General features: G+C 37.2%; 1 protein-coding gene across 6 annotated transcripts in view; it reads left to right on the top strand.

Moving 5' to 3' along the window:
- Positions 1–25046, top strand: part of RSU1 (Ras suppressor protein 1) — a 249472-nt gene that overhangs the window by 123341 nt on the left and 101085 nt on the right. The window contains exon 9 of one of the 6 annotated variants that reach the window (XM_025445218.3): positions 22159–24472. The exons of the other annotated variants lie outside the window; for them this stretch is intronic. Coding sequence (XP_025301003.1) covers position 22159 — 1 coding nt within the window. The 3' untranslated portion in view covers positions 22160–24472. Of the gene's footprint in view, positions 1–22158; positions 24473–25046 lie in introns of those variants that run through there. 6 annotated transcript variants of the gene reach the window in all.

The raw sequence follows: 25046 nt of genomic DNA on the forward strand, positions 1-25046 counted from the left end.
TTAATGTAGCAATTATGCCTAGTCTCGGCTTAAGTACTGTGAAATCTTAGGGTTTTTATAATATGTCTCATATAAAATCAGGCTTTCCTGTATCCTCAGAAGAATCTGTACCAAAAGATGATCATTTACAGAGGTAACCATAGACTAAGGGAGAAAAAAACACCAAAATGTTTTTTTGTGTAGAATATTTTTAAATAGGGGTATTTTCCCACCTAAGAGTTTAAGTGATTAAAAAGTAAGTTTTTCTATATTTGAAAGGTCATGAGGGTTTGAAAAGAGGAAGAATGGGTGTTGGAAGAGTTCACTGTGTATGAGAGGATGAGATTGAGCTTGAGGTTCCCATACAAGAGAGAGGGATTTTTTTGTTTTAATTTTTCTCTCAGTTTTTTTGGCTGTAAGCTAAGATGACATGTGCGTTTCAGACTGTTTATGTGAGATTATGAGCATTTTTAATCTGTTCTTGTGCATTCTCAATAGAAACTGTGTGAGTGGTGATCTTTTAATAGACTATGTCTTGCAACTAGTGAATATTTTGGTACTAAATTCTAGATAATTCCTAAGGAATGTAAATTTTGTTAATAACAATTTTTGTTTTGAAATACTTAAAATCTTGGAACTGTATTTTTTTTTTTTTTTTTTAGTTTTCTGAAGCAGACTTCTTTATTTTTATAAGTTTAATTACCTAGATCAACAAGGAAAATACTGGTTGTTACATTGATGGAACAAAAATATTCTTTATTATTTCTATACTGAAACGTGGTTAGAAAAAGAAATCATGGCATACGGGAAAATGCTCCTTCAAGACCACCATGTGAATACATTATACAGAACGACTTTGGTTTTATTGTGGTTGAAATGCTAAAAATCTTGAGCAGTTTTTACTAGAAAAATTCAGAATATGATTAAGTCCAGTATCCTCTCCTACTTACTCCATTTCTTTTATTCATGGACTAACATCCAGGTGGATTTGTAGTGAGGGAAGTTGCCTCCATGACACTGAGGAGAGAGAGAATTGGCATTCATTGACTTCCTTGCTATGGTTGAGGCCCTGATGGGTTCCTAATAGACTTCATCTCCTATCATTTCATGACTCCATGAGACCTAGGTATTCACCTGGCTTTCATATGAGAAGCCACAGAACTGCAGATGAAGTAAAATGACCAGGGTTTACCAGAGTGGTAGAGCTAGACATCAAGCTCCATCAGTCTTATTCAGAAGCACTATAATCTTGTATTCTACTTGCTTTTGAGTAATGTCTAGGAAGAAAAAGAGGAAACATTGAGATTATGTTGATATTCTCATAGGGGCGTTCATGTGTGATGCTTCATGGTACAGTCATAAACGTTTGGCTTCTGTGATTCTTAAATCAAGCCCAGCCCCCCTGTAGGGCCATCTTCCCATCCTGCGGTTGAAGGCACAGCTAACAACATGCAGGTGTCCTGAAAGCCTGTCTTCCTCCTCCTACCCTGATTCTGATCAAACATCCATCCATCCGCCTGTGTGTGTGGTCCAAAAACCAAGTCCATTTCCTCACCAGCTACCACCCTCTGGTTCAGTGGGTATGCATTCTTCCACTGTGGGCTACACATTTATATTGTTTCATAGTTGGACTTTAGTCAGTTGATACATATTCAGAGGCCTCTCTCTACTGTACTTTATATTATTTATCTCTTTGGGCATCAATGAAGACTCCTGCCTTCCTCAGCTCATACCAGTGACTGAAATCAGATCAGGGAGCACCTGGGTGGTTTCTGCCTTTGGCTCAGGTTGTGATACTGGGGTCCTGGGATCAAGTCCCGCATCAGGTTCCCCGGAGGGAACCTGCTTCTCCCTCTGCCTATGTCTCTGCCTCTCTCTGTGTTTCTCTCATGAATGAATAAATAAAATCAAGAAAGAAAGAAAGAAAAAGAAAGAAAGAGAAAAAGAAAGAGAAAAAGAAAGAGAAAAAGAAAGAGAGAGAGAAAGAGAGAGAGAGAGAAAGAAAGAGAGAAAGAAAGAGAAAGAAAGAAGAAAAGAAAAGAAAAGAAAGAAAAGAAATCAGATCGTCTAGGACAGTCCCTCCCAAGTTTTCCACATGATTTCTTGTTGGTGTCTTAGTTTTCTTGTTAGCCCTGGTCCTAGTCAACAAAGTCAACAAAGAACTGACTTTTCTCCAAGGAGTCTTGGTTCTCTTAAGTGGAAAACAACATTAGAACATAAAAACTGAGTACAGAAGTACATATTTTCTGCACAAGCATCAAGGGTAGATAGAGTGACAGGAGATCTGTCAGCCACTTGAAGTGACAAAGCATAAAGATTACCTATATTCAGAGGAGCATGGATTCTTGTTGATGGGTCCAGTTTACCTGAATCATTAGGTGTGTTTTGGCTTTATTATTGGAGTTTATTAATCAGTTCCCCCTTTGGCAAGTTATACATACTAAATCATGTGTGTTTATGTGATTAGTGATCCCACATTTGTATGTCTTCATTGTCTTTTCTTTCTGGCCCTGGTCTCACATGTTCTGGAATTAACTGCTAAATGTTTAAGTTTAGGAAATCTTGTCACTGTCCCCAGAGCACCTAACAAGAAAAATAAATAGTAACTTCCTTCTAGGTTTTATACTAAAGAAACCAAAAGTGGAGGCCACTCAGTAATACAAAGGTGTAGATCACCTAGTTTCTAGATAGAATCCCATTTGGGTTAAGAGATAGTAACCCTGAAGCAAGGAAAACGTACCAGTTCAACTTTTTGGAGTTACGTGTGTTCCCTCTTCGTTCGTCTTTTAGCACAAATAGTTTTGACCCTTATGTTCAATTTCCTAATGACATTTGGCTTGTTCTCCATCCCATTCAGGTTTTTGCTCAGATGTCATCATAACAAAACACTCACCTCTCTATCTAAAACAGATCCTACCACCTAGCCCTGCCTGTATTTTATCTGTTCTCTTAAAGAATGGAGATTCTCTCAGGAACTGAGACTCCTCTTTTGTGCACTGCTGTGTCGCTAGGAGCCTCAGACAGTGCCTGGCACCTGCTCAGCTCTCAAAATACTTGATGAATGAGAGTTGTTGTTCTTTCAAGTATACGTTGTAGCCTGCAGGTTCAGCGCTTCTGCTTGAGGAACATTTTTAAAAACCTTCTGTCGTGCATCCATTACACATTTTTAAGTGTTTCCCTTTTTCTTCTCGTGTCTGAGTTGCTAAGATTTCGTGATATTATTAGTGTCGCTTCCATCACCATAAATGTTTCTCTAATGTTTCCAAGGCTGCAGCCTTCCCTAGCCAGCTCTTCCCCATCAAATCTAGTAGCTCTTTTTAGCTAGGCTTTGAAAGAAACCCCACACATGGAATTTTAGAGGGTAACATGGAAAAAAAAAAATACCAGAGCCATTAAAGGAGGGTAATTGACCTAGACTCAGCCTGTTTTTGTTCCTGTTTTTGAATCACCCAGCCTCCGCCCTCTAACAGATACCTCTGTGGGAATTGCGGAGGAACCTGGCTATTGGTCGCTGAGCAGCACCCCACGGTGCAGATGTGACTGTCATCCTCCATCATGATGTGTGAGTGAATCTGTAGAAGGTGAATTGGCAGGCTTTGAGCTAGAGTCATTGCTTAGAAATAAATAGCAAAGCAGAGGGGAGGGAATTGGAGGTAGTTCTTCCTCCCTCCTCCCCCCGAGCCCTCAAAATAAGATTCGTTGACAAGTCAGAAAAACCACTTAGAGCTCAGGCTCTGAACCTAAAAACCTAGATGTGAAAGGGTATAGGGAATCCCTCACTAGTCACTCAGCTTTGAGGGAACCAGAGCATTCCTCATCAGCTGCACTGAGGAGCCGTATTCCGCAGTAGGTTGCCTGCTACTTGCTGATCTCCCTCACTTGACCCATTGAACCCATTGAACTTAGGAGCTGCCCAACAAGGGTGAGGAGTGGGGATGCTTAAAAAAAATATTTGGCTTGTCTGCCTACAGAAGGCTCCTGTCAATACACTGCTTTCAAATTTGATACTAAGTTTTCTCACAGATTGCATTAATTTTGTATATCTCAAACAGGTCAAATTTTTTGTGTATCTCCAGGTCAAATTTTTATTGTTAACAAGAGACTAAAGATGACATTTTTTGCCTTGCATTTTTCCTAGGATATGGCAAAAATGTGACTTCATTTTAGTTATGTGCACCACCAAAAAAAAAAAAAAAGAAAAAAGAAAAAAAAGAGTCCATGAATACATGGAAGAATCGTAACCACCCTATTTACATCACACTCAAATGCCTGCTTTTGAAAAACCAATGTAGCTGCGTCCATTACAAAAGAGAACTAGAGGCTGTCCAGCAGCCAGGTTCACGCAGCCTCTGGGCTCGGAGCCTCGCCAGCTTCTGCAGGTGCACACTTGTGCCAGTGGAACCTGGAGACTCTAGAGACGCGTTTCCAAGAACTCAAAGGGCTTCTGAATACCCCCAAAGGAAATGTAAAGAGCAGTGCAATATCTCTTGGTAGTTCTGGGAGGGAACCCAGGAAGAGGAGGGCTTAGTCACAAGCATCAAGCAGGTGTAGCTCTGAAGAATAAGTGAGGTCCAGGAAGCATGCAAGAGACCAGGGAGTATGAGCACTGGCTCTGAAGGCGGGCTCCCTGGGTTCAAATCTCATTCCTAACCTTTTGCTAGGTCTGTGACATTGGGCCAATTCGAATCTTTTAAAAATTTAACATCTTGATTGAAGAGCAGTTATCATACAATAAACTACACATGTAAGGTATAGAATTTAATACATTTTGCCATGGGTATATACTTGTAAATTAGTCCCCAGAATCAGGACAGTGAACCTATTTGTCATACCCAAAAGTTTGCTTGTACCCCTGTCTTAACTCCCTCTTGCCCCTCACTCCTTTTACCCCATCTCCAGGCAACCAACCACTGGTCTTCCTAACTTTACTATTTGTGTTTTGTAAAGTCTTCTATATAGACGTATGATGTGTGCCCTTTTTAAAAAGCTGGCTCTTGTATGTTAGTAAATTGAACACCAATAAAAAATTAAAAAAAAAACTGAAAACAAAACAAAACAAAACAAAACAAAAAACAAAACAACAAAAAAAAACCTTTGAAAATGTAAAAAAAATAAAATAAAAAAAAATAAAAAGCTGGCTCTTTTCATTCAGCATCATGATTTTGAGATTAGTTGTTGCATGTGGCAATAGTTCATTTCTTTTTACTGCTCAGTAGTCCATTGAGTGGGTATACCACAATTCGTTTGTCCAGCTGCCTATTGGAGGATGCTTGGGTGGTTTGCAGTTTGGGAGTATTACAAATAAAGTTTTGATGAGCTTTTGTGTGCAAGTCTTTGATTGGGCATGTGCTCTCCTTATTCCTGTGTAGTGGAACAGATGAATCATATGGTAAGTGTAGATTTACCTTAAGTAACTGCCAAACTGTTTTCAAAGTGATAGTATCATTTTATATACCAAAGGGTGGTGTCTGATCCCAGTCACTCCATATCCTCATCAACCCTTGCTGTGGCCAGTTTGTTTGTTTACTTTTATCCATTCCAGTAGGTTCCCATTATAGTGATGAATGGTGATGTTGAGCATTAGACATCCCTGTATCTTCTTTAGTGAAATTTTTGTTCAGATTTTTCGTTTTTTAATAGTTCATTATATTGCTTTGAGATTCTTTATATGTTTTAGATACAAATCCTTTATTGGTTGTATACTTTGCAGAGCTTTTCTACTTTTCTGTGATTTGTCTTTTTATCCTCCTAGCAGTGTCTTTTGAAAAATAAAACTAATTTTTTTAAGTCTAGTTAATTAATTTGTTCTTTTATGAATTGTGCTTTTGGTGTCATATTTAAGTATTCTTTGCCTAATCTAAGTTAATAAGATTTTCTCCTTTGTTTTAGTCCAGAAGACTTATAATTTTAGGTTTTGCATTTAGGACTATAATGTATTTTGAATTAATCTCTTATATGGTGTGAGATGTGGATCAAAGTTTATATTTTTGCATTTGAATACCCAGTATTTTCTGCATTTGGGTGCACCCATACCATTTGGGTGCATATTGGTTGATTGTGTTAAGTTTTCTGTATGGTTACTGATTTTCTGTCTACTTACCCTGTTAACTATGGAGAGAGGAATATAAGTCTCTGACTATAATTATGAATTTGTCTATTTCTCTTTTCAGTTCTATCAGTTTTGTTTCATGTAGTTTCAGGTCCTGTAATTAGATTTATAAATATTTAGGATTGTTTATGTCCTCTTGATTGACCTTTTTCATTATGAAGTGAGTTTATTTAGCCATAATAATATTCTGGCCAGAAATCAGCTTTGTCAAATAATAATGTAGCTATTCCATCTTTATTTTGATTAATATTATCATGATATATCATTTTCCTTTTTTTTAAATGTATTTATATCTATATATTTAAAGTGGGTTTCTTATGGGCAGCATATAGTTTAGACCCATTTTTTTTCATCTCCGTTGACAGTCTCTTTTAATTGGGGTATGTTAATCATTTACACTTAATGTAACTAGCAACATAGATAGGTTTGAATCTGCCCCCTTAGTGTGTATTTTTTTGTCCTATCCCATCTGTTTTTTCCCACTTTTATTTTTTTGTGCCTTTGGATTATATATTTTTTAGGACATCATTGGGTCTCCTTTGTTGCTTTATTACCTATAATCTTTCAGTCTTTAATTTTAGGGTGTGCTTTAGTGTTTGTAATTTACATCTTCACAGCGTTTCACAGTGACATATCACTTCACATAGAGTGGGAAAACTTTACATTACTGTACTTTGATCTTTCATCTCCTAGGCTTTATGCTTCTTGCCATTCATTTTACTTCAGTGTTCCGAACTTCACATTACATTTCTATCTATCAGTGAAATATCTTTATAGCAATCTAAATAGAAATAAAGCATTTTGTTACATCTACCAATTTTAGTGCTCTCCATTCCTTTGTATAGGTCCTTCTATCTAGTATGATTTTCCTTTTATTGGACGTGCTTCCTTTAGCTTTTCTTACCATGTGGATTTGCCAGGTACACATTTTTTCACATCTCATATATCTCTAAAACTCTTTATTCCACATTATTATTTGAATGATATTTTTACTGGTGTACAATCTTGGATGGACCATTTCTGTCTCTCAGTGCTTCAAAGGTTTATTCCACTGTCTCTTACTTGAATTGTTCCTGACAAGAAATCTGCTGTACTTCTTATGTTCCTTTGTATGTTGCCCTCACCAGTGCCCCCAGCGTGGCCGCTTTTAAGATTGTCTCCTTAGCACTGGTTTTGAGCAGTTTGGTCTTAATATATCTTTGTGTGGTTTTCCTTACTTTCTTTGGTACTTGGGGTTTGCTAAGCTTATTGGATTGGTAGGTTTATGGTTTTTACCATATCTAAAAATTTTCAGCCATTATTTTTACAGATTTTTTTACTAAGCATGCTACCTCCCCATCCTAGTCTCCTATACTTGCCTCTCTTCAGGACTCTGTTTCTGCGTGTTTTAGCCCCTTGTATGTGTTCCACAACTAACTTACGTTCTGCTCATTTGCTTAATCTTGTTTTCTCTCTGAGTGTCATTTTAGATCTTTTTTTTATTACTTTGAATTAAGATTCCATAATTATCTTATACATTATAGTCTTCATCTCATGATAATTTGAATCTTTTTTATATCTTAGAAAAGTCAGAATACTAATTAACTCTTGTGGAAAGGGAGGAGGTACCAGGGAGAGTGGACCAACCTTGTGCTCATTCTCATCCTGGGTAATGGTTACAGAATTGTTAATTTTTAAATTCTTGTTAAATGAACTTACATAGTTAAATGAACTTGGATTTTATGCACTTTTTGGTAATCGTTCTATTTCCGCAGTTTAAAAACTGTTTTAAATTACTTCAAAATATAGTGGTTTGGTTTTACATTCTATTGGACTAAAGTCCAATGGCAAAAAGGACTAGAAAAAATGACCTTTACAGATACATTATTAGTAATAACATTTTCATTGTTTCTGAATGATTATTACAGTATAAAGCAAAGAGTAATTATGGTAATGTCATTAGGGACTAATATTTTCAGCAAAAGAGAAAGACAAAAAAATTAGAGAACTTAAAGCCTATAATCATAAATTAGAATTGAAAATTAATAGTAAGAACTCCTCTTACTGTTCCCTCCTTAGTTGGCAGACGAGTGTCTAGTTAAAAGAGGGGTCCTGGGAAGACTTAGCCAAAAGAAAGATCAACTGTAGCTGTTGATCTTTTTTTCCCTTTAAAAAAAAATATTTTTTTTGTTCTGTCCATCAAAGAAACCTAGAAAAAAAAAATACCAACACAGTTAGCAGTACTGCTCTTGGCTCTGAATTGTTGCCTTTAAATACCATTTCCCTCTAAAAGAACTCTGGGATCTTAAAAAAAATAAAAAGGCTAATTCCACGTCTTTTATCAGGAGAATATACAGCTGAGCTGTAGTACCCTGTCAATGTAGAAAGCAAGGAAGCCATGAGAGATTGTGCCAGAAGCAGTTGAACTGCTAGGTTGAAGAGGCAGAGCCACTGGCCAAATTTGGGACAGTTTTGTATCAATAAGGATAATAACTAGAGTTTATTGAGACATTTAAATGTTTTTAGAAAATCTCATTTAAATAAGATGTAAATTTTTTTCTTTTGATAATCAGGAAATTTGAATACTGGATATTTGATGATATTAAAGAATTTTTAGGTTTGGTCATAGATGGTGATTATATATTAAAATAATATAATTTCTCCCATTTGCCTCAGAATAATGTGGTAGAGTTGAAAGGGGGAAGTAGAAGTGAAAATGAGTGAAATAGAACATGCCCTGAGTAGATAGGTTTTGGAGCTGGATGGGTGGTGGGTACATGGGGATTTACTTTATTCTCTTGACTCTTGAGTATGGGTAGAATTTTTCCAAATAAAGTTGAAAATACTCTAAATAAAAGAGAGATGAGTGCCTATATCATAGAATTTGTTGTGGAGATAGTTCCTGCTAAGCTCTATATTACATTACTTGACCTTAAAAAAGAAAATAAAAATAGCTCAGATCCCATGTCCTTCACCCCAGTTTCCCCCCCCCCCCCCCCCCCCCCCCCAGCTATAAAAGATTCTTTCATTTCCGTCCACAGTTGGGAGCTAAAAGATCCCTGCAGAGCTATCCATGGTGCTGACCAGTGCTGACCAACAGAACATGGGAGAAAAGGGGGCAGTCAAGGCAGGAGGGAATGAAAGATAAGTTTGATTTTATATACCCTGAATTTGAGGTTTCTGAATAACCCTAAATGGAGAGAAATCTATTAGGGAAGAGGTTTTATGGTCCTAGAATTTAGGAAGCCAATTCAGGCTGGAGCTACAGTTGATCTTTCTTTTGGCTAAGTCTTCCCCAGACCCCTTTCTTTTAACTAGATACTGGTCTGCCAACTAAGGAAGGAAATTTCATCATAAATACATATAATGTTACGTCAACAATATGGTAAATATAAACCTAAACTTAAACATCCAGACATATTTATATACAGCAGTCCTTTTAATAAGACATAGCTGCCTGGAATCATGTCTATGGATGATCCTCCTGGAAGAGAAAATTGACTTTACAGTTAGAGAAATGTAAACCACCTTCACAGGTAGAAAACAAGGTTACTGCAGTGTGATTCCTTTTATTTACAGATGTAAGAAAGTTAATAATGAGGGAGATCAGAACAAGGAGAGTAGAAAGGAGATAAAGTGGGACTGTTCTTAAAATTTACATCTGAGGCCTTTTTGGCTGCAGTTAGAACTAGGGAAATGAGTAAAATGTGTTCCGCTAAAGTCTATTTCCAATGGTTTGTTTTACTGTGTTAAAATTTTGTGAAGCATAAAGATCATGGAATCACAGTGATTATCTAATTTCCCTTCTTATTTTTTACATGATGAAATTGAATCCTCAAGTGATTAAATGATTTAAGATAGCCTAGCTAGTTAATATCATAGTATGTTTATTGGACCTTTTTAAGTGCCTGAAACATTTTTTCTTTTTTTTTTTTTTAATCTTTTTTTTTTTTTAATTTTTATTTATTTATGATAGTCACACAGAGAGAGAGAGAGAGAGGCAGAGACCTAGGCAGAGGGAGAAGCAGGCTCCATGCACCGGGAGCCCGACGTGGGATTCGATCTTGGGTCTCCAGGATCGCGCCCTGGGCCAAAGGCAGGCGCTAAACCGCTGCGCCACCCAGGGATCCCTGAAACATTTTTTCTACCCAGCACCCATCCTTCCTCACTGACTGGTTAATTCACACTATTGTGGAGATTTTAGGTTTTATTTTATGTATTTCTTTTAGGCTTAGATTTTATCTGAGGAGTCTGCCCTCATCCTTCAATGAGGTCAAATAGTTATAATAGCAGAAAGGAACCACAGCTGTTCATTGGATGCTTGCTATTTAATCATTATAGCAACTCTGTGAGGTAGGTACTGTAATCAGCATTTTACAGAGGGAGGAACTGAAATACAGAGACACTAGCTAACTTGCCCAGGAATAGAATTATATGTGCCAGCGCGAAAATACAAACAGTCTTACTCAGAATCTCGGCTCAGCTCACCACACCTATTGTCACGATACTCTGCCACTTATTAATCTTGTAATGCTATATTTACTTGTAGGATTATATAAATCTTTTCCTGCTGTATTGGTAACCTTCAGGAGGACAGTGATCATAGATCTTTTGATTCATCATTTTTCTTAGCTTCTAAATGCCTAACATCTAGCAGGCTCATTGTATATATTTTTTCATATGTAACATAGACTTAATAATACTGTATTTTTATAGTATGGTTCTAATTGCATTGCACTGTAGTACAGCTGCATATGATACTGTAGTATAATTGCACTGTTATAAGAACTAAGAAAATGCACACAGGATGCACACTAGTTCATGTCCATTGGTAAGTACTCATTAACAGAGGGACTTTAAGTATAATAAACAGGCTTAGAGGTGACTTAGCTTAAGACCACAAGGCAGAGTCTCACCCAGTATTCAAGGCTCTTAATTTTTATTCCCTTTTGTTTCCTATACTGAATATAGTTATAAAAGTGAATCTGGGAAAATGTATTGCTTTCCAGAGCTGATTTCTTAACTAGATAGATGGCTAAAGTATAAGCTTCATTCTTGCTAAGCGTTGGTTTCATTCTTGAGACCAAGACAGATCCAGGGTCTTTATGATACTCTGGCAGTTAACATAACTATCTGAACCTGTCTCTTGGGCATGGACCATTAGGAAAGGCTAAAGTAAATATTTTCAAATTAACATGTAATTTGAAGGTGTTGTTGTTCATGTCCTCATTCAATTACAGCAGAAAGTGAGTACTTGCTTCTTTGGTCTTTAAGATGAATTTGTTTCTGCATGTATTCCATGGCATCATGTATATATTTTGTGTGGTGCAGATAGGATTTATTATTTCAAATCATATCCTTGAACTTAGTTCAGCAGTATTATCTCTAGGGTATAGAGATGCATTTGGCAAGTGATCAGCAATGTATTTTGGTATGCAAGAACCTAGCTGTAGAATGAAAATCGAGTTATAAATTAATCTATAAAATAGTCACAGATAAAATGGTGAAGAGACCAGAATTAATCTTAAGAAAGCACAAGACAAAATGCAGATATCCTAAAATCAAAAATAGTAGTATTCATGAAAGTGACAATCAATTATTTAATTCCAAGGACAGACACATTATAGTCTAAAAATATATTTCAGATTCAAAATTGACTAGCTATTTTATGTGGCACAACAGCAGCTTTGCATATTTATTAAAATTATTCATAACTGCGTAGCTGCCCAGATGAACTGTTGAGTTCTTGTTTCTTGATTCAATATATTATCTTGTCCATTTTATCATGGCACTGTAATAGAAATTTGTCTAAATTTTAGAATGATCCATGGAATATTTTCAGTATCAGCATCTCCCAAATACATATTTTATCATTTCTGTTTTGCCTAATGTGATCTTTTACATAGCTTTAGAAGAAATCATCTGTCTCTATAGGAGAATTACAAGTTTTTTTTCTTTAGGGAATATATTTCAAACAAATCTTGAATACAAAAAGGTATTGTATCATCAGTCTTTAGGTATCAAAAGATTCCTATTACTGAAAATCTGAATAGGATGTGAATTCTTCAGAGTAGTAGAGAAATAGTACAAGTTCATAATCTTTATGTAGATTTTATGGAGAACTGGGTTTGCTTTAGGTATTGTTTGTTGAGTAGTGTGTGTTGCTGTGGTCAATGTGACAGTATATTTGAGATGATGAATTCTGGAGTCACACTGCCTTCATTTCATATCCTAAGTCCACCACTTATTATTTATTTACTTATTTATTTAAGATTTTATTTATTTATTCACGAGAGAGACAGAGAGAGAGAGAGGCAGAGACATAGGCAGAGGGAGAAGCAGCTTCCCACAGGGAGCCTGATCTGGGACTCCATCCCAGGACTCCGGAATCATGACCTGAACCAAAGGCAGATGCTCAGCCACTGAGCTACCCAGGTGCCCGTTTTATTTAACTTTTTGAGCACTGATTATCTCTTCTGTAAAATTGAATAATAGTATCTATCTTATAGGGTTGTTAAAGAAGATTCTATGGGATAATGCATGTAGAGTACTGAGAGCTGTGTTGGACACATAGTAAACACTCAATAAATGTCAGTAAATAAATAGTGTTCATGATAATATGATATCATGGAATGCCACGAAGTGTGGGCTACAATCTTAGCAAGAATATGCATAAAGAAATAGTAATCTTCAATAATATCTCTAAATTGGTAGAAATTAGGAGATGATATTAGGAAAGAAGAATAAAACCTTTTAAAGCTAGAATATTAATTATGCTAGAGTTCAGAGAAGCCTCAGACAATCTGGTTTAATTTCATGTCTCTTTGTATGGGTGGAAAGCACAGCTGTAAAAGTGGCCTCCCCAGGACTACCCAGCTAGGAGAGCAGACTCTAACCCAAGTCTTCTGGCTCAAAGTTGAGTTCTCCATCTGTTTTTAAATGCTGGCTTATCTACAGGAACATTCATTGCACCTGTCCTAGATGTCATTATTTTATAGATGTAACTTCTTATGCACTATATAACACCTCCTTGCTCATCTTGGTTTGGTGTTCTAATGGTTGTTAATCCTCTAGAAATAGCTTCCCATACACCCGAGAGTCATGGAGAAAACAATGAACTATCCCAGAGCTAGCACCATCTGTGTTCAGCGACTGTGAGCAGCTCTATCTGAATGCCTCAGTGGGACAATAGCGATAGCCCTGGGAAAAGGGAATGTCTGCGCAGTTGTGGAGAATTTCCCTGGAGATCTCATAAACTGCTAACATGAAAATGAATCCTTTCTTCCTTATAAATCAGAGTCATGTGTTAAAGGAGATGTATTAGATGCTTCTGAGCTGTTATATTTTAGTGGGTTCTATAAAATTCTCAATAAAGGAAAGGTCAGTGTTTGTACCATAAACAGCATTCATGAAGGCATATTTAACCCCCATCCCTTTCGGGATTCCTGGAGTGTGTAGTACTCGAACTTGCTCTCTTTCCAAACGCCCCCACTGCCCACAACCTCCCAGAACGACCCCACTGCCCACCTGGGCATTCTTTTTCTTTGAGCCACCAACTGCCTTGGCTCTGGAACCCAGGCCTTCATGATAGGAGAAAATGAAAAGGGGTAATTCCACCTTATTAACAGCACAGGCTTAGGCCCCCGCCGTGGGGCTGGGCTGTACTTTCATGTTTGTGGTTGAAGTAAAAAGATCATGGGCGGGATCCCTGGGTGGCGCAGCGGTTTGGCGCCTGCCTTTGGCCCAGGGCGCGATCCTGGAGACCCGGGATCGAATCCCACGTCGGGCTCCCGGTGCATGGAGCCTGCTTCTCCCTCTGCCTGTGTCTCTGCCTCTCTCTCTCTCTGTATGACTATCATAAATAAATAAAAAATATATTTAAAAAAAAAAAAAGATCATGGGCACACCTGTTTGCGGGGCATGCGGAGTGGAGTCTGTCTTGTGTTTTTTCATGGGTACCATGTGTGGGACTAAGAAAGACCATCGGGTGACCTTTGCACACTAACGACACAGGTAGTTGTTGTGCGGGGTGAGTGGCGATGTCTGTGACCTTTCTAGTTGTCAGCGAAGCTCTGGCCGCCAGCCTCCTGTGCCGCTCCCACAACAGGGCTGCTAATGGTCCCGCACTGGCTCTGCAGAGCCGTGTTGAGGCTTAATTGAGGAATATTTTTAACCCATTATCAAGAGCATTAGGAGGAAATGTTCAAAGACTCTCTCAATGCAGCTTGCAGCTCTTTCCATTTAAGAAAGTAGATCCCCAAATAAGCAAATTATGACCTGAAATGTAATCTGTCTTTATTTTCAACCCCTTCATCTTCCCAAGATAAAGACTCTTCTCTCTGAGGGCATGAAAAGGAGCCGAACAAGCTAGACTGTTACAAATGAGTGTACCTCCTAGCACACATGAACATACAGTGCCCCTTGCTTAGAACAGGGTGACTTCAAATGGACCATCCTGACTGAATTTTTTGGAAGGAGAGTGAACATGTATACTAGCCTTGTCATGGCACCGGGAGGGGTGGCTGACAGGTAGGTACTCAGTGGTGTATAGACCACAGGGAGTGAGAGCAACAGCCCGAAGAACCTGAGTGAGCTTTTCATCACATCATGACTTCTGGCTCCTTTCTTTTTTTCTAGTGAATAAATATGCTTTCATCTTCTCAAACTTAGAGTGTTTGAAGGAGTGATGAGCAATGCCCCTCACATTATTACCACAGCTGACATTTTAGTCATGGATTATAGTCAAATTTAATCTTAACTTTAACTCCACAGAATAGTCGTTTGCTTGATTTCTTTGATTATTTTGTATTTTAATTTCATCATGGCAAGAAAAGGTACTTCCAGTTTTCGCTTTAATTAAATAAGTATGAGTTAGCATACAAACTATCAGAGAATGTCTAATTGAAGCTTCTTTGCTTTAAACATAGAATTTCAACAGGATTTTCATTTATTAATTCTTCTTTTCTGTCTTTTCTGATTTTTTTTAATGTCCAGTAACCAAAAACAGATCTAAAGCTGTGACAAAAAAAAGTCGCCAAAATTAAGATTCCTGAGAGTCTATTCAGAGTTCAGACAGGTTAGAACATGTACATGAAGGATGGTTTAAAAAGCGGCAGTGTAATTTTATTAGGAAAGTGAATATGGAGAAGTCATTGTGGAATCAGTAAGAAGCCAAACTATATTATTCTACAAAAATTTAAGGTATTTTCTTTTTCAAGTACGTGGTAGTAGTTTATGGCATCTCTTAAAGATTGAAACACAGGGATTTCCATCAAAAATTCATTCAAAAAATTCACAAATGTTTCTCAAAGAAAAGGGCGACCTGTGGGTACATGGGTTAAAAATGAAAATGTGAAATGCTTTATCTTAACCCTGTGAACATACAAATGTCAGTCTGATAAATGTAGTATCAGATCATACCAGCTGTATGAGGGCTACAGAATGCTTTTGGTCTAAATTTTGTAGTTTACGAAAAGCTGTTATTTCAAAATCTCTCTTGCCTCCTTGTATGGTCAGCTAATTTTAAGCATCTGTAAAAGGCATTTGCAAAATGGAAAAGATGCCCATTTTTTTGGCTGTGTGGGCAAAAAAGAAAACATGGAAATGATTGTGTATGGGAATCAGATATCCTAAAAGCCTTTTCACCAGGAAAGACTAGATGCAGAATAAAATCAGAGAAACTTACTTTTTAGTTGTCTTGTTGAACTTGGAAGAGAGTAAGGAGCAAAAAGTCTATGTAGTAATTGGAAACCAAAGGAGTAGGTGACAAGGCCAGGACTGCCCTATCGCAGTACCTGTGTAAGGAATTCACAGCTTAGCTGCCTTGGGGAAAAAGAGACCAGGAGGTCTGGGTAATGTTGGAAGGCCAAACAGGAAACTCTGTCGCAGAACTAGAACATTCGTGGAAGGTGTACCCTCAGTGGAAGTGAGAGCTGGGGGTGGGGAGGAAGCTCTGCAGGAAAGGGAGCAGAGGAGGAAAACTGTTTTTGCTGTTGCTCCAAGTGAAGGAAAAAATAGTAATCATTGTATTCATCATCTCCTCTGACAATTTACTACTACAAGCTTATTTTTGGATGAGTCTGGGTTATAAATTTATAGTTCTTGCAGGGTCATGGAAACCCTAACCTAAAAAATTTAAATAACAAGTTTCCAGGTTGGCAGAACCTTCTGGCAGCTGGTAGATAGAAGCGTAAGTCCTCTCTGGAGGAAAGCATTAACAGTCCACTTTCCTCAAAGTTCCTACATATTTAGTGTATACAGGATTACTGTAAGAAATACCACACACTCAACAAAGCAATCCAGTAATTACCAGATGGGGCGTAACACAAGCCATGTGTCACCAATGTCAACCAAAACTATAAACAGATTAGGTCTCCCATGCCTAAGGACACTGGACACCAGAATGCTGAGTCTTGAATATAAAACAAATGCATGGGAAGAACATAAAGAAGAAGTCGAGCAAGGGATGAAGGACCATCAGAAATGTTCAGAAAGATTTGAAAAGGAAGCAAATAGAATTACAGGAAAGAAACAGAATCATCAGAAATAAAAACACAGTAGTTTGGTTAAATAGAGGATTATGCACAGCTGAAGAGAGAATGAATGGATTGGAAGATCACGAAGGACAACCCCCGACATGAAGCGCAGAGACAAAGGAGGTAAGAAATAGTCAAGAGTAAAATGTAGGGATGATAGAAGAAAAAGATGGAACATAAGTCAATGTGAACTCCAAATGTTAAAATATTGAAAATTAGAAGGAAGTCAAGAATTGAAGGGTCTTTGAAACTTCATCATAATAACAATTTAATGAATAATGAAAATTTTGTTTTTATTTTAATAAATTAGCTTGCTACAATTTCATGGTTGTGATTTGAAGATTCGAGACTTCTGGACCACACAGAAAAAAGACTTTATTGCTCACAGCGCAGTAAGCAACCTGAGCTATATGTCAAGGCAATTCTCTGTGCTCCCCAAGTCACGTGGGGATGATGCATACTGTGCCATGCAAGAAGTCTGAGTCACAGCAAGGGACCTCAGTCTTTTAAAAGGGACTATAAGCAGATCTGCTCTTTGCCAGCAGAGAGAGACATATTTTATCTCCAGGAAAGTAAGCAATCTCTCAGCTCCAGAGGGGGAGTCTCTTATCTTCTAATGTTGTTTGCCATACAAACATCTTTGCAAAGCTAACCAAGAACCAAAGTTGTGTGCATGTGCTCACAAAACATGCAGAAAAGTGAGTCCTGTTTTTTTTTTCCTCCCAGTAGTGGAGAGCTCATTTGTTTAAGGTGTAAAGACAGAATTTTCCAGAAATGTTCAAAGTTTGGAATGCTCATATAGCGGGAACACGCTGTACTTCAAGCAACACAGATACATATTTAGACATATCATGGTGGAGCGTCAGGATATTAGAGACAAAAGAGGAGACGTTAAAAGCAACCAGAGCGTAAAGATAGTTCAAATTGACTGGCTAGTTCTAGTTTCTTGTTCGGAAAAGCGAAGCGTTGAAAATAACCAAGATCTTCCTGAGGAAAAACCAGAAAGATGAGAGATGGGATGTCTTGCCTGACAGAGACCAAGGTCTGTTATCAGCCCACAGTAATCAAGACTCTGGAATTAGCTATTAGTATAGACAGAGAAACCCCTGGAACTGTATAGAAAGCCCATACATAATACGTGCGTGCGCAGGGATTTGCTTGATGACCGAATGAGTGTTGCAGATCTAGGGGAAGAGAGTGAACTGTTTCATTAATGATGCATTAACAGTGGAGGAAGAGAAATGAAACCAGATTGTGACATATAAAGAAAATCAGTTCCAGGTAGATTAAATATTTGAATCTTTAAAGTCATGAAACCAAGTTTTTTTTTTTTTTTTTTTTTAATTTATTTACGATAGTCACACACAGAGAGAGAGAGAGAAGAGGCAGAGACATAGGCAGAGGGAGAAGCAGGCTCCATGCACCGGGAGCCTGACGTGGGATTCGATCCTGGGTCTCCAGGATCGCGCCCTGAGCCAAAGGCAGGCGCCAAACCGCTGCGCCACCCAGGGATCCCCTGAAACCAAGTTTTAAAAGGAAAGTAAAACTATGGAATTTTAAATGAACAAAAAAAAAAAAAAAAAAGAAAAGAAAAAGAAAGAGAGAGCCTCTCTGGGAGTTTCAGGAAGAAACTGGGAACAAAGGTGATGTTGCCAAATGCTCTCTAGCTGTATGTCTGGATCCACATGTATCAGACTGTATCACACACATCATCATGATGGAATACTGTTAATGAAGATGAGGCTGCAAATTTAGGACCTGCAGCAAAGCCAGGGGATGGAAAGTTTGTGGACATAATTTCTTTAGCTGAGGGTGACCGCAGGTGAGACTTGGTACTCTGGGGGCTGACCCAGGCCTCACAGCAGACACAGGGTCTGTCCCTGCGCTCTGGCACTGAGGCATGCAAACACAAAGCCAGCCAAAAGATCCCTTCTGAAACCTTAAGACCTAAGGATAGTGGCCTTGGTGGTCTTTTGTAAATGAGGTCACCAGGCCTCCTGCTCTCAGACTTTGTATTCAGCTTAGTTTAATGTAGATTGGAAATCAGCTTTTTCATAAAATAAATGAAACACAGAATAAAAAAAAAAAGTGGAGGATTTCTTATACCGCACCCCCCCAAAATACATAAACCGCAAGAGAAAAAGTTGGTAAATTCAACTATATTAAAATAAATGTTCACTTTATCAGCAGGGTATCTTTAACAAATTAAACAGACAAGCCACAGTGGGAGAAGTAATCTGCAGCACATATCACTGATGATAGATGGATTAGAATCTAAAACTGTTAAAAAAAAATACATGAATAAAATAACAGAGTAGGTAAGAGGTATGAATAAACATTTCAAAGAAAAAGAAACATGAACGGTTAAGAAACTGGAAATAATCGGCCTCATTAGTAATCAGAGAGCTGCAAATTAAAACCACAGTGATACCATTTTATATCTACCAGTTTGGCAAGATTAAAATTTGGAACAGTACTGTTTGTGGGGAAGGATGAGAATAGCAGGGATTCTCATGTACTTATCATCTCATTCCCTTTAAAGACCCAGGCAGCCAAATCCAGTCTGACATTCCTCGCGTTGTATCACATGTGAGGAGAAAAGTCACTTAACACAAAAGTTACTCTACTTTCTTAATAAACACCAGTTTATCTTTGAAGCCAAATATTCTCTGGTCAAACCTTGAACATGGGAACAGACTTGGTTTATATTTTCAAGGGTAAAGAAAGATCTTCTGAGAAAGATGTACAATGTACCAGATGACACCAGTTTTGTTTTTTTTAAATCTCAGCCCCCAAGTTTAGATAATTCTAAATGGTTTTATTTCTGTTGCAATTGAAGTTGACAAGTTGGCATGCAAAATGAAAAATCAAAACCCAAGATACACCACGATTAGAGGAAAGGAAAAGACATAAACCACTAAAACTCCTTGTGTGTTTGAGATGAAATGATAGCATAAAACCCAATTACCCACTAGAAGAAGAATCCAGTGGATAATCACGCTGTTGCTTAGCGTGGGCCAAGGAGGACTGCAGACTTTGATGAGCACGAGTTCAAGAACTCTCTGTGGGGTGGTCCTGGGGCCACTGGAGGAAATTGTGGGAGAGGAAGAATGAAAATTCTCCAGACTCTCAGGCACACACACGTAAAAGTCTCACTGAGAAGAATAAGCTCTAGAATTGTTGACTGAATTGCTCTTGTTGTTGAGTATGATTAAGATGTGTGGCAGTATTAAAAACTGACCCCTCAAGCCCCCACAAAGCTGAAGATCCAACCTAACATAACTACATGGGGAGCGTTGCCCACTTCTTTCAACTGTTAGCTTTTAATTAACTTTCAGTCTCCAGTGAGGTCTGTGTGTATATACTCTTATTATCTAGCAGCAGCCTCTTTATCAAAAAGTTCTTAATCCATGAATTAAACTAGATAATCAGGTTAGTTACCAGGTTAGCCAGAGGAGCTCCAGGAAGTTCTGAAAATTACCATTTTGGGGAGAAATTTCCCAGCTCAGATTAGAATACTTGTCAAACTTGGTGGCAGGAGACTAGGTCTGAATCAATATTTCTGCCCGGAAGTCACATAACCTCTGAGAGATTAATGTGGTTAGTGTTGGACTCTGTATTCTCCATCAGCTAAGTATGTGCACTTGTCATTCATATTTTGTTTTTAGCTTGTAACACTGACAGAAAAACCTCTGTGGAATAAAGAACCAGTTTCCTGAATGTATGAAGCTATATTGTATTTGCATATTTCCAGGATTTAAAGTGAAGGGTATTTTTCCTTGAAACAATTTGTTTGTTCTATTTTTGTGATACTGAAAAACATCATTGATAGCTATTAACCTGTCTGTCTCTCATTTTGTTTTTGTTGATTCTAATTTTGTTGATTAAATAGTACAAGAAATGAGGAATTTTTTTTTATTAAATGACCTATTCCAAAAAGTTTTTTTCTGTAAAAACTCTGAGTAAAATTTGTCACTTTTGTCAAAGCCACTTTTCTTTTATCTTACATAATGTGTTTATGGAAGTACATTGTAAGCCAATTCTGTGAGATCAGGTAAGTCATTGCGGTTCTACCTCTGTTAACCCAAAAACGTGGTTGGGCATATACTCTGTACGCTTGGTTGACCAAGGATGTATGATGGAAAGGAATTTGGGAGTTACTAAGAACTCACTTGTTGAAACATCGATTTTCATAACAACTCCACCCGACAGCTACTGGCCAAAGCCTTGAAAGAAATGGGATTCTTCAGCTTGGCTCATTCACCTTATTTCGCCTTATTTTGTACATGATTATAATCCCCTTAACAAATAACCAAGCAAACAAAAACTTAACCTCATTTATAATAGCAGTGATTGGAAGTACCGAGTGCCCCACAACCCGTGATTGGGGAAGTCATGATGCAGCAGTATGATTGAATGCTTATATAGCCATTTAATGCTCTGTAAGACTAATGGTTTTAGAGAATTTTCATAATAAATAACAAATTTAAAAGGCAGACTATATACTCTACCTATACTTACATGCAACTGTGCATTTTAAAAAGAAAGCTTTGGAGGATACACTTTAAATACCAGTAGTTTTGTCAAGTGTTAGGATTGCATGTGGTATTTGCTCTTTCTTTGTACTTTCTATTAATGATTTTTCTCTAACTACATGCAACTTATCATTTTAAGTAACAACATGTAAATGTTCTAACAAAATTTCATAACTAAAAAATATTAAGTAAAAAATGAAACATTTTCTCTATTGTATTATAGCACTATTCAAAATAATTATTATAGAATTGTTATGTATGCATTATTATGTATACATATATACAAAATTATATATAATTATATAACTATTGAGCTTGTATCCCCTATCTTCTCCTGGTAAGCCCTTCATGTAAATTATCCTCAGGATACTTTATGAAGTCAAAAGAAAATATAATTACTCCTACTTCATAGATCAGCAAACTGAGGCTTTGATCAATTAAGTTTTTTGCCCCCAGTGATGCAGCTACTGAGTAACAGAGCCCACCATTGAACCAAAATCTGAGGCCTAAGGCCATGTTCTTAAGCACTGCGCTTTCAGTGTTTCACTTTTTTTGGTGGTTATATATTAGCAGTGCTTTTGCCTTTATTGTTCTGTGACTGGTCTTCCATTTCTCATTGTGGAAGAAGATACAAACTTCATTTGAGAGAAAATTTTAAGGGTTATCACAGTTGAATTGGGTGGTTCACCCCTATGTTATATTCCCAAATATCCATTGACTAATTATTAGATTGTATCTTGCACATTTTATGGTAAAACGCAAAATACACGTTTCTATTTAGGAAGGAAAAACTGTATATGGGTTTTATCAGTGATTGTGATTTTGAAATCTACACTAACGGATTTGCTTCATTTTGGGGGGTGTGTGTGTGTGTTAAGTTTGGAGTAAGCACAGTGAGCCACCTAGAGCAAACCATTCATGCTTCGAGGTCTTGCTGTGACCCTCTGAGGCTGGGCAACTGATGTTACCAGAGGGCAGATGGAAGGAAGGCCAGTACTAATGCAGAATTTCATATGTTTAGGAACCCAGGAGGGGATGTACGTAAGAACACTATTTCCAGGACCAGCCAAGGCACCCTTCAGCCCTCATGTCACATTTGAGCCTCAGTGAACTTTTATGGACACCCTTTGAAGAGTGCCGTTCTTTCCCACTCTCTAAGATTTCCGAAAGCGCATCTCAGTAATTAATCCACAGGAAATGGGCTCTTGTTTGGCATTGTCTTCTTCCCGCTTTTCTGAAATCAAGCCAACTAACTTCAATCAAGTCATAATAAAAGTTGTGCTAAGAGAATGAAATTATACTCAACATACCCAGTCAGAGAGCTTTTTAGGCTGTTAAGCATTTAGTTGATACATATTTGCATATCCGAGTATAATGTTGCAGATTTTTAAACCATTGAATGAATGAATATTTAAGAAAAAGAACTCATGATTGTTTTAGTTCATGCGCATAGTTTCCAGCACATTTATACTCGCCCATCCTGTGTGGAGGCGAGGCGGAAAGCCTCATCACTACTATATGAAGCTAACAGTGGTTCTTATTTTTATGTTTTACACACCACACACAATATGCACACAGAGTATTGTTTTGTGAGATGAGTTATGTGTAGGAGTCTGAGAGATCTATTTGTATCCTGGCTCTGTCCTAATTGTGTATCCTTAGGCATATCCGTGAACTCTTCTGTACATCTCATTGGCTCTAAAAATGGAGATGCTGTTCATAGCCTAGTTTATTAAACAAATGCTTTTTTATTAAATATAGATGATATATGTCAGGTTATGCAGATATGAGGCATCATTACTTCTCTTTTTTCACTTGCTCCCATGAGCACTATTTGAGTCTTTGGAAAGATTTTTTTTTTTTTTCTTTTTCATTGGTGACTCCAAGTTTAATGGTTTGTCTCTGGTCTACTCCTATTTTTTCCGCTAGATTTTCTCAGCTCTCCCTTTTATACTTTTTAAGAAATATTTTTAAAAAAATTAACAGAAGACTCTTCATTTTGCATCGAAGGCAATAAAATAAATATATGTTTGGAAGACCTAAGTTTTTTTTTTTTAATTGAAGCTATGTACACAGTACATGCAGACTATAAGTATGTATTTCCCTGAGTTTTGAAAAATGAATATATCACATATTGAGCACCCATGTTGAGATAAAGAATATTCCCATCACCGTGGGAAGTTTGGCAAAAGCTTTTCTCTGTTAAGGTCTGGTTCCTTTCTCCAGATTCTTTCTTGATTTTCTTGCTTTGGGGCAGGTACTATCACCTCCTTATGTTGTCTTGGCCTCTCCCATAGCCTATGAACAGACTTCCTAAATTACTCCTTTTGCTGATGACACACTTTTTGAATGAGACACAGTTTACTTTTTCTGTATGAATGCTCCTGGTTTTTCCTCGCTTGATGTCTCTCTTGCCATTACTAAATTCTGCCGGCAATATATTTTATGCTTTAACACCACTAGGATTCAGCCTCCAAAGGGGTCACGTAAGTGCTAAGAAGTGTTCCATGTCCAGCGTTTTCGGTATTGTCTCTGACACTATCTGACCCCTGCCATTACTCAGAATTTACATAGTTCTTGTGTACATAAGTCTTTCTACCCCTCAACAGTTAGTAAAATGTACTAAAAATCTGGGTGATGGTCAATTGTAGGAAGTTCAGCTCGGCGGCAGACCAGTTATTCCTGTGCACTGGAAATATTTTGCTTATTTGCCTCATTTTTTTGTCCTCCTGCAAAAACATGTTTCTTAATTAGTACAGAACTCTCCATGTTGTGTTTTAAGTCCTTTATCTGTGAGTTTTTTAAAAACCTTCCTTGAATATAAAGGATAGCCATAAGTAAAGTTTTTAAAAGTATTATTTAAAAGTTGCCAACCATAATTATGTTATTATTTTTTGAATCAGTGACTAAACTAAGACTTTTGGAATAATATGGCAAATGAGCATTGCTTATTGGAACTATTCTAAAAAGATCTAAAGCATGTTTGTTCCACCTTCTCTGTGTATTTACACCTCTTCGATTTTGCTTTATGAGTAGCAAAAGCAAACTGTCACTATTTGCTGTAAATTGAAGCTTTTAATAACTATGTCTGTTCTACAACATTTGTCAGCTTTGAATATTCTGTCAGTAGAAAATAAAAATAGCAGGGAAACTCAGCAGCCGTGACATGGAGAATTTATCTGCTTATGCTAAAGGAAGGTAAAAAAATATATATAATCTTGAAGGGTGAGCATTTGGCATTTTTCCTTTAAATGATGTAAATTTGAACTGGCTCTTCCTCGAATAAATTTTAGATGAAAAGTTGGCAAAATAAATGAATAAGTTTCATCACTAAACACAGAGCACCTTCTTAACCTAGAAACAATAGAGCACCTTTTTAATCCAGAAAAAAAGAGAATAAAGAGGTTATTTCAGATCAATGATTCAATCATATATGCCTTTTTTGACATAAGCTTGAAAAATAAATTTTGTAAGTACATCAAAAGAAACATGATAGCGCAGTAGTAAAAACTTTGACGCATATAGCATTTAAATTTTTAAACTATTTCATAGTAAAAATTCATGTGCAGAGGACCATCTTGGATATGTGACAATAAAAAATTAATTTTTCTAATAAAGATGATTCAAGTAAATCAAATCTAAATAAATTCCATAGTTCACATTTCTGTTCGTAAATCATGTGTGTCACTTATAAATATTAAAAACATGAGTGAACTATATATTATGAAAAATTCACTGCTTTCTCTTTTTTGGATAAAAACAAGGTCTTTCAGGACTTCTTATTTCTGATTGTCAGTTTGGTCATTTAGATTCAGTTATTGCCTTTGGGCCTCTTTTTTTTCTGTACTTGTCTGTAAGCCTTCTCAAAAGATACCTTGATCATTATTGTTATCAGTAGCAGTGGACATT

This window comes from Canis lupus, chromosome 2 (genome assembly GCF_003254725.2).
Source record: "Canis lupus dingo isolate Sandy chromosome 2, ASM325472v2, whole genome shotgun sequence".
Taxonomy (NCBI): domain Eukaryota; kingdom Metazoa; phylum Chordata; class Mammalia; order Carnivora; family Canidae; genus Canis; species Canis lupus.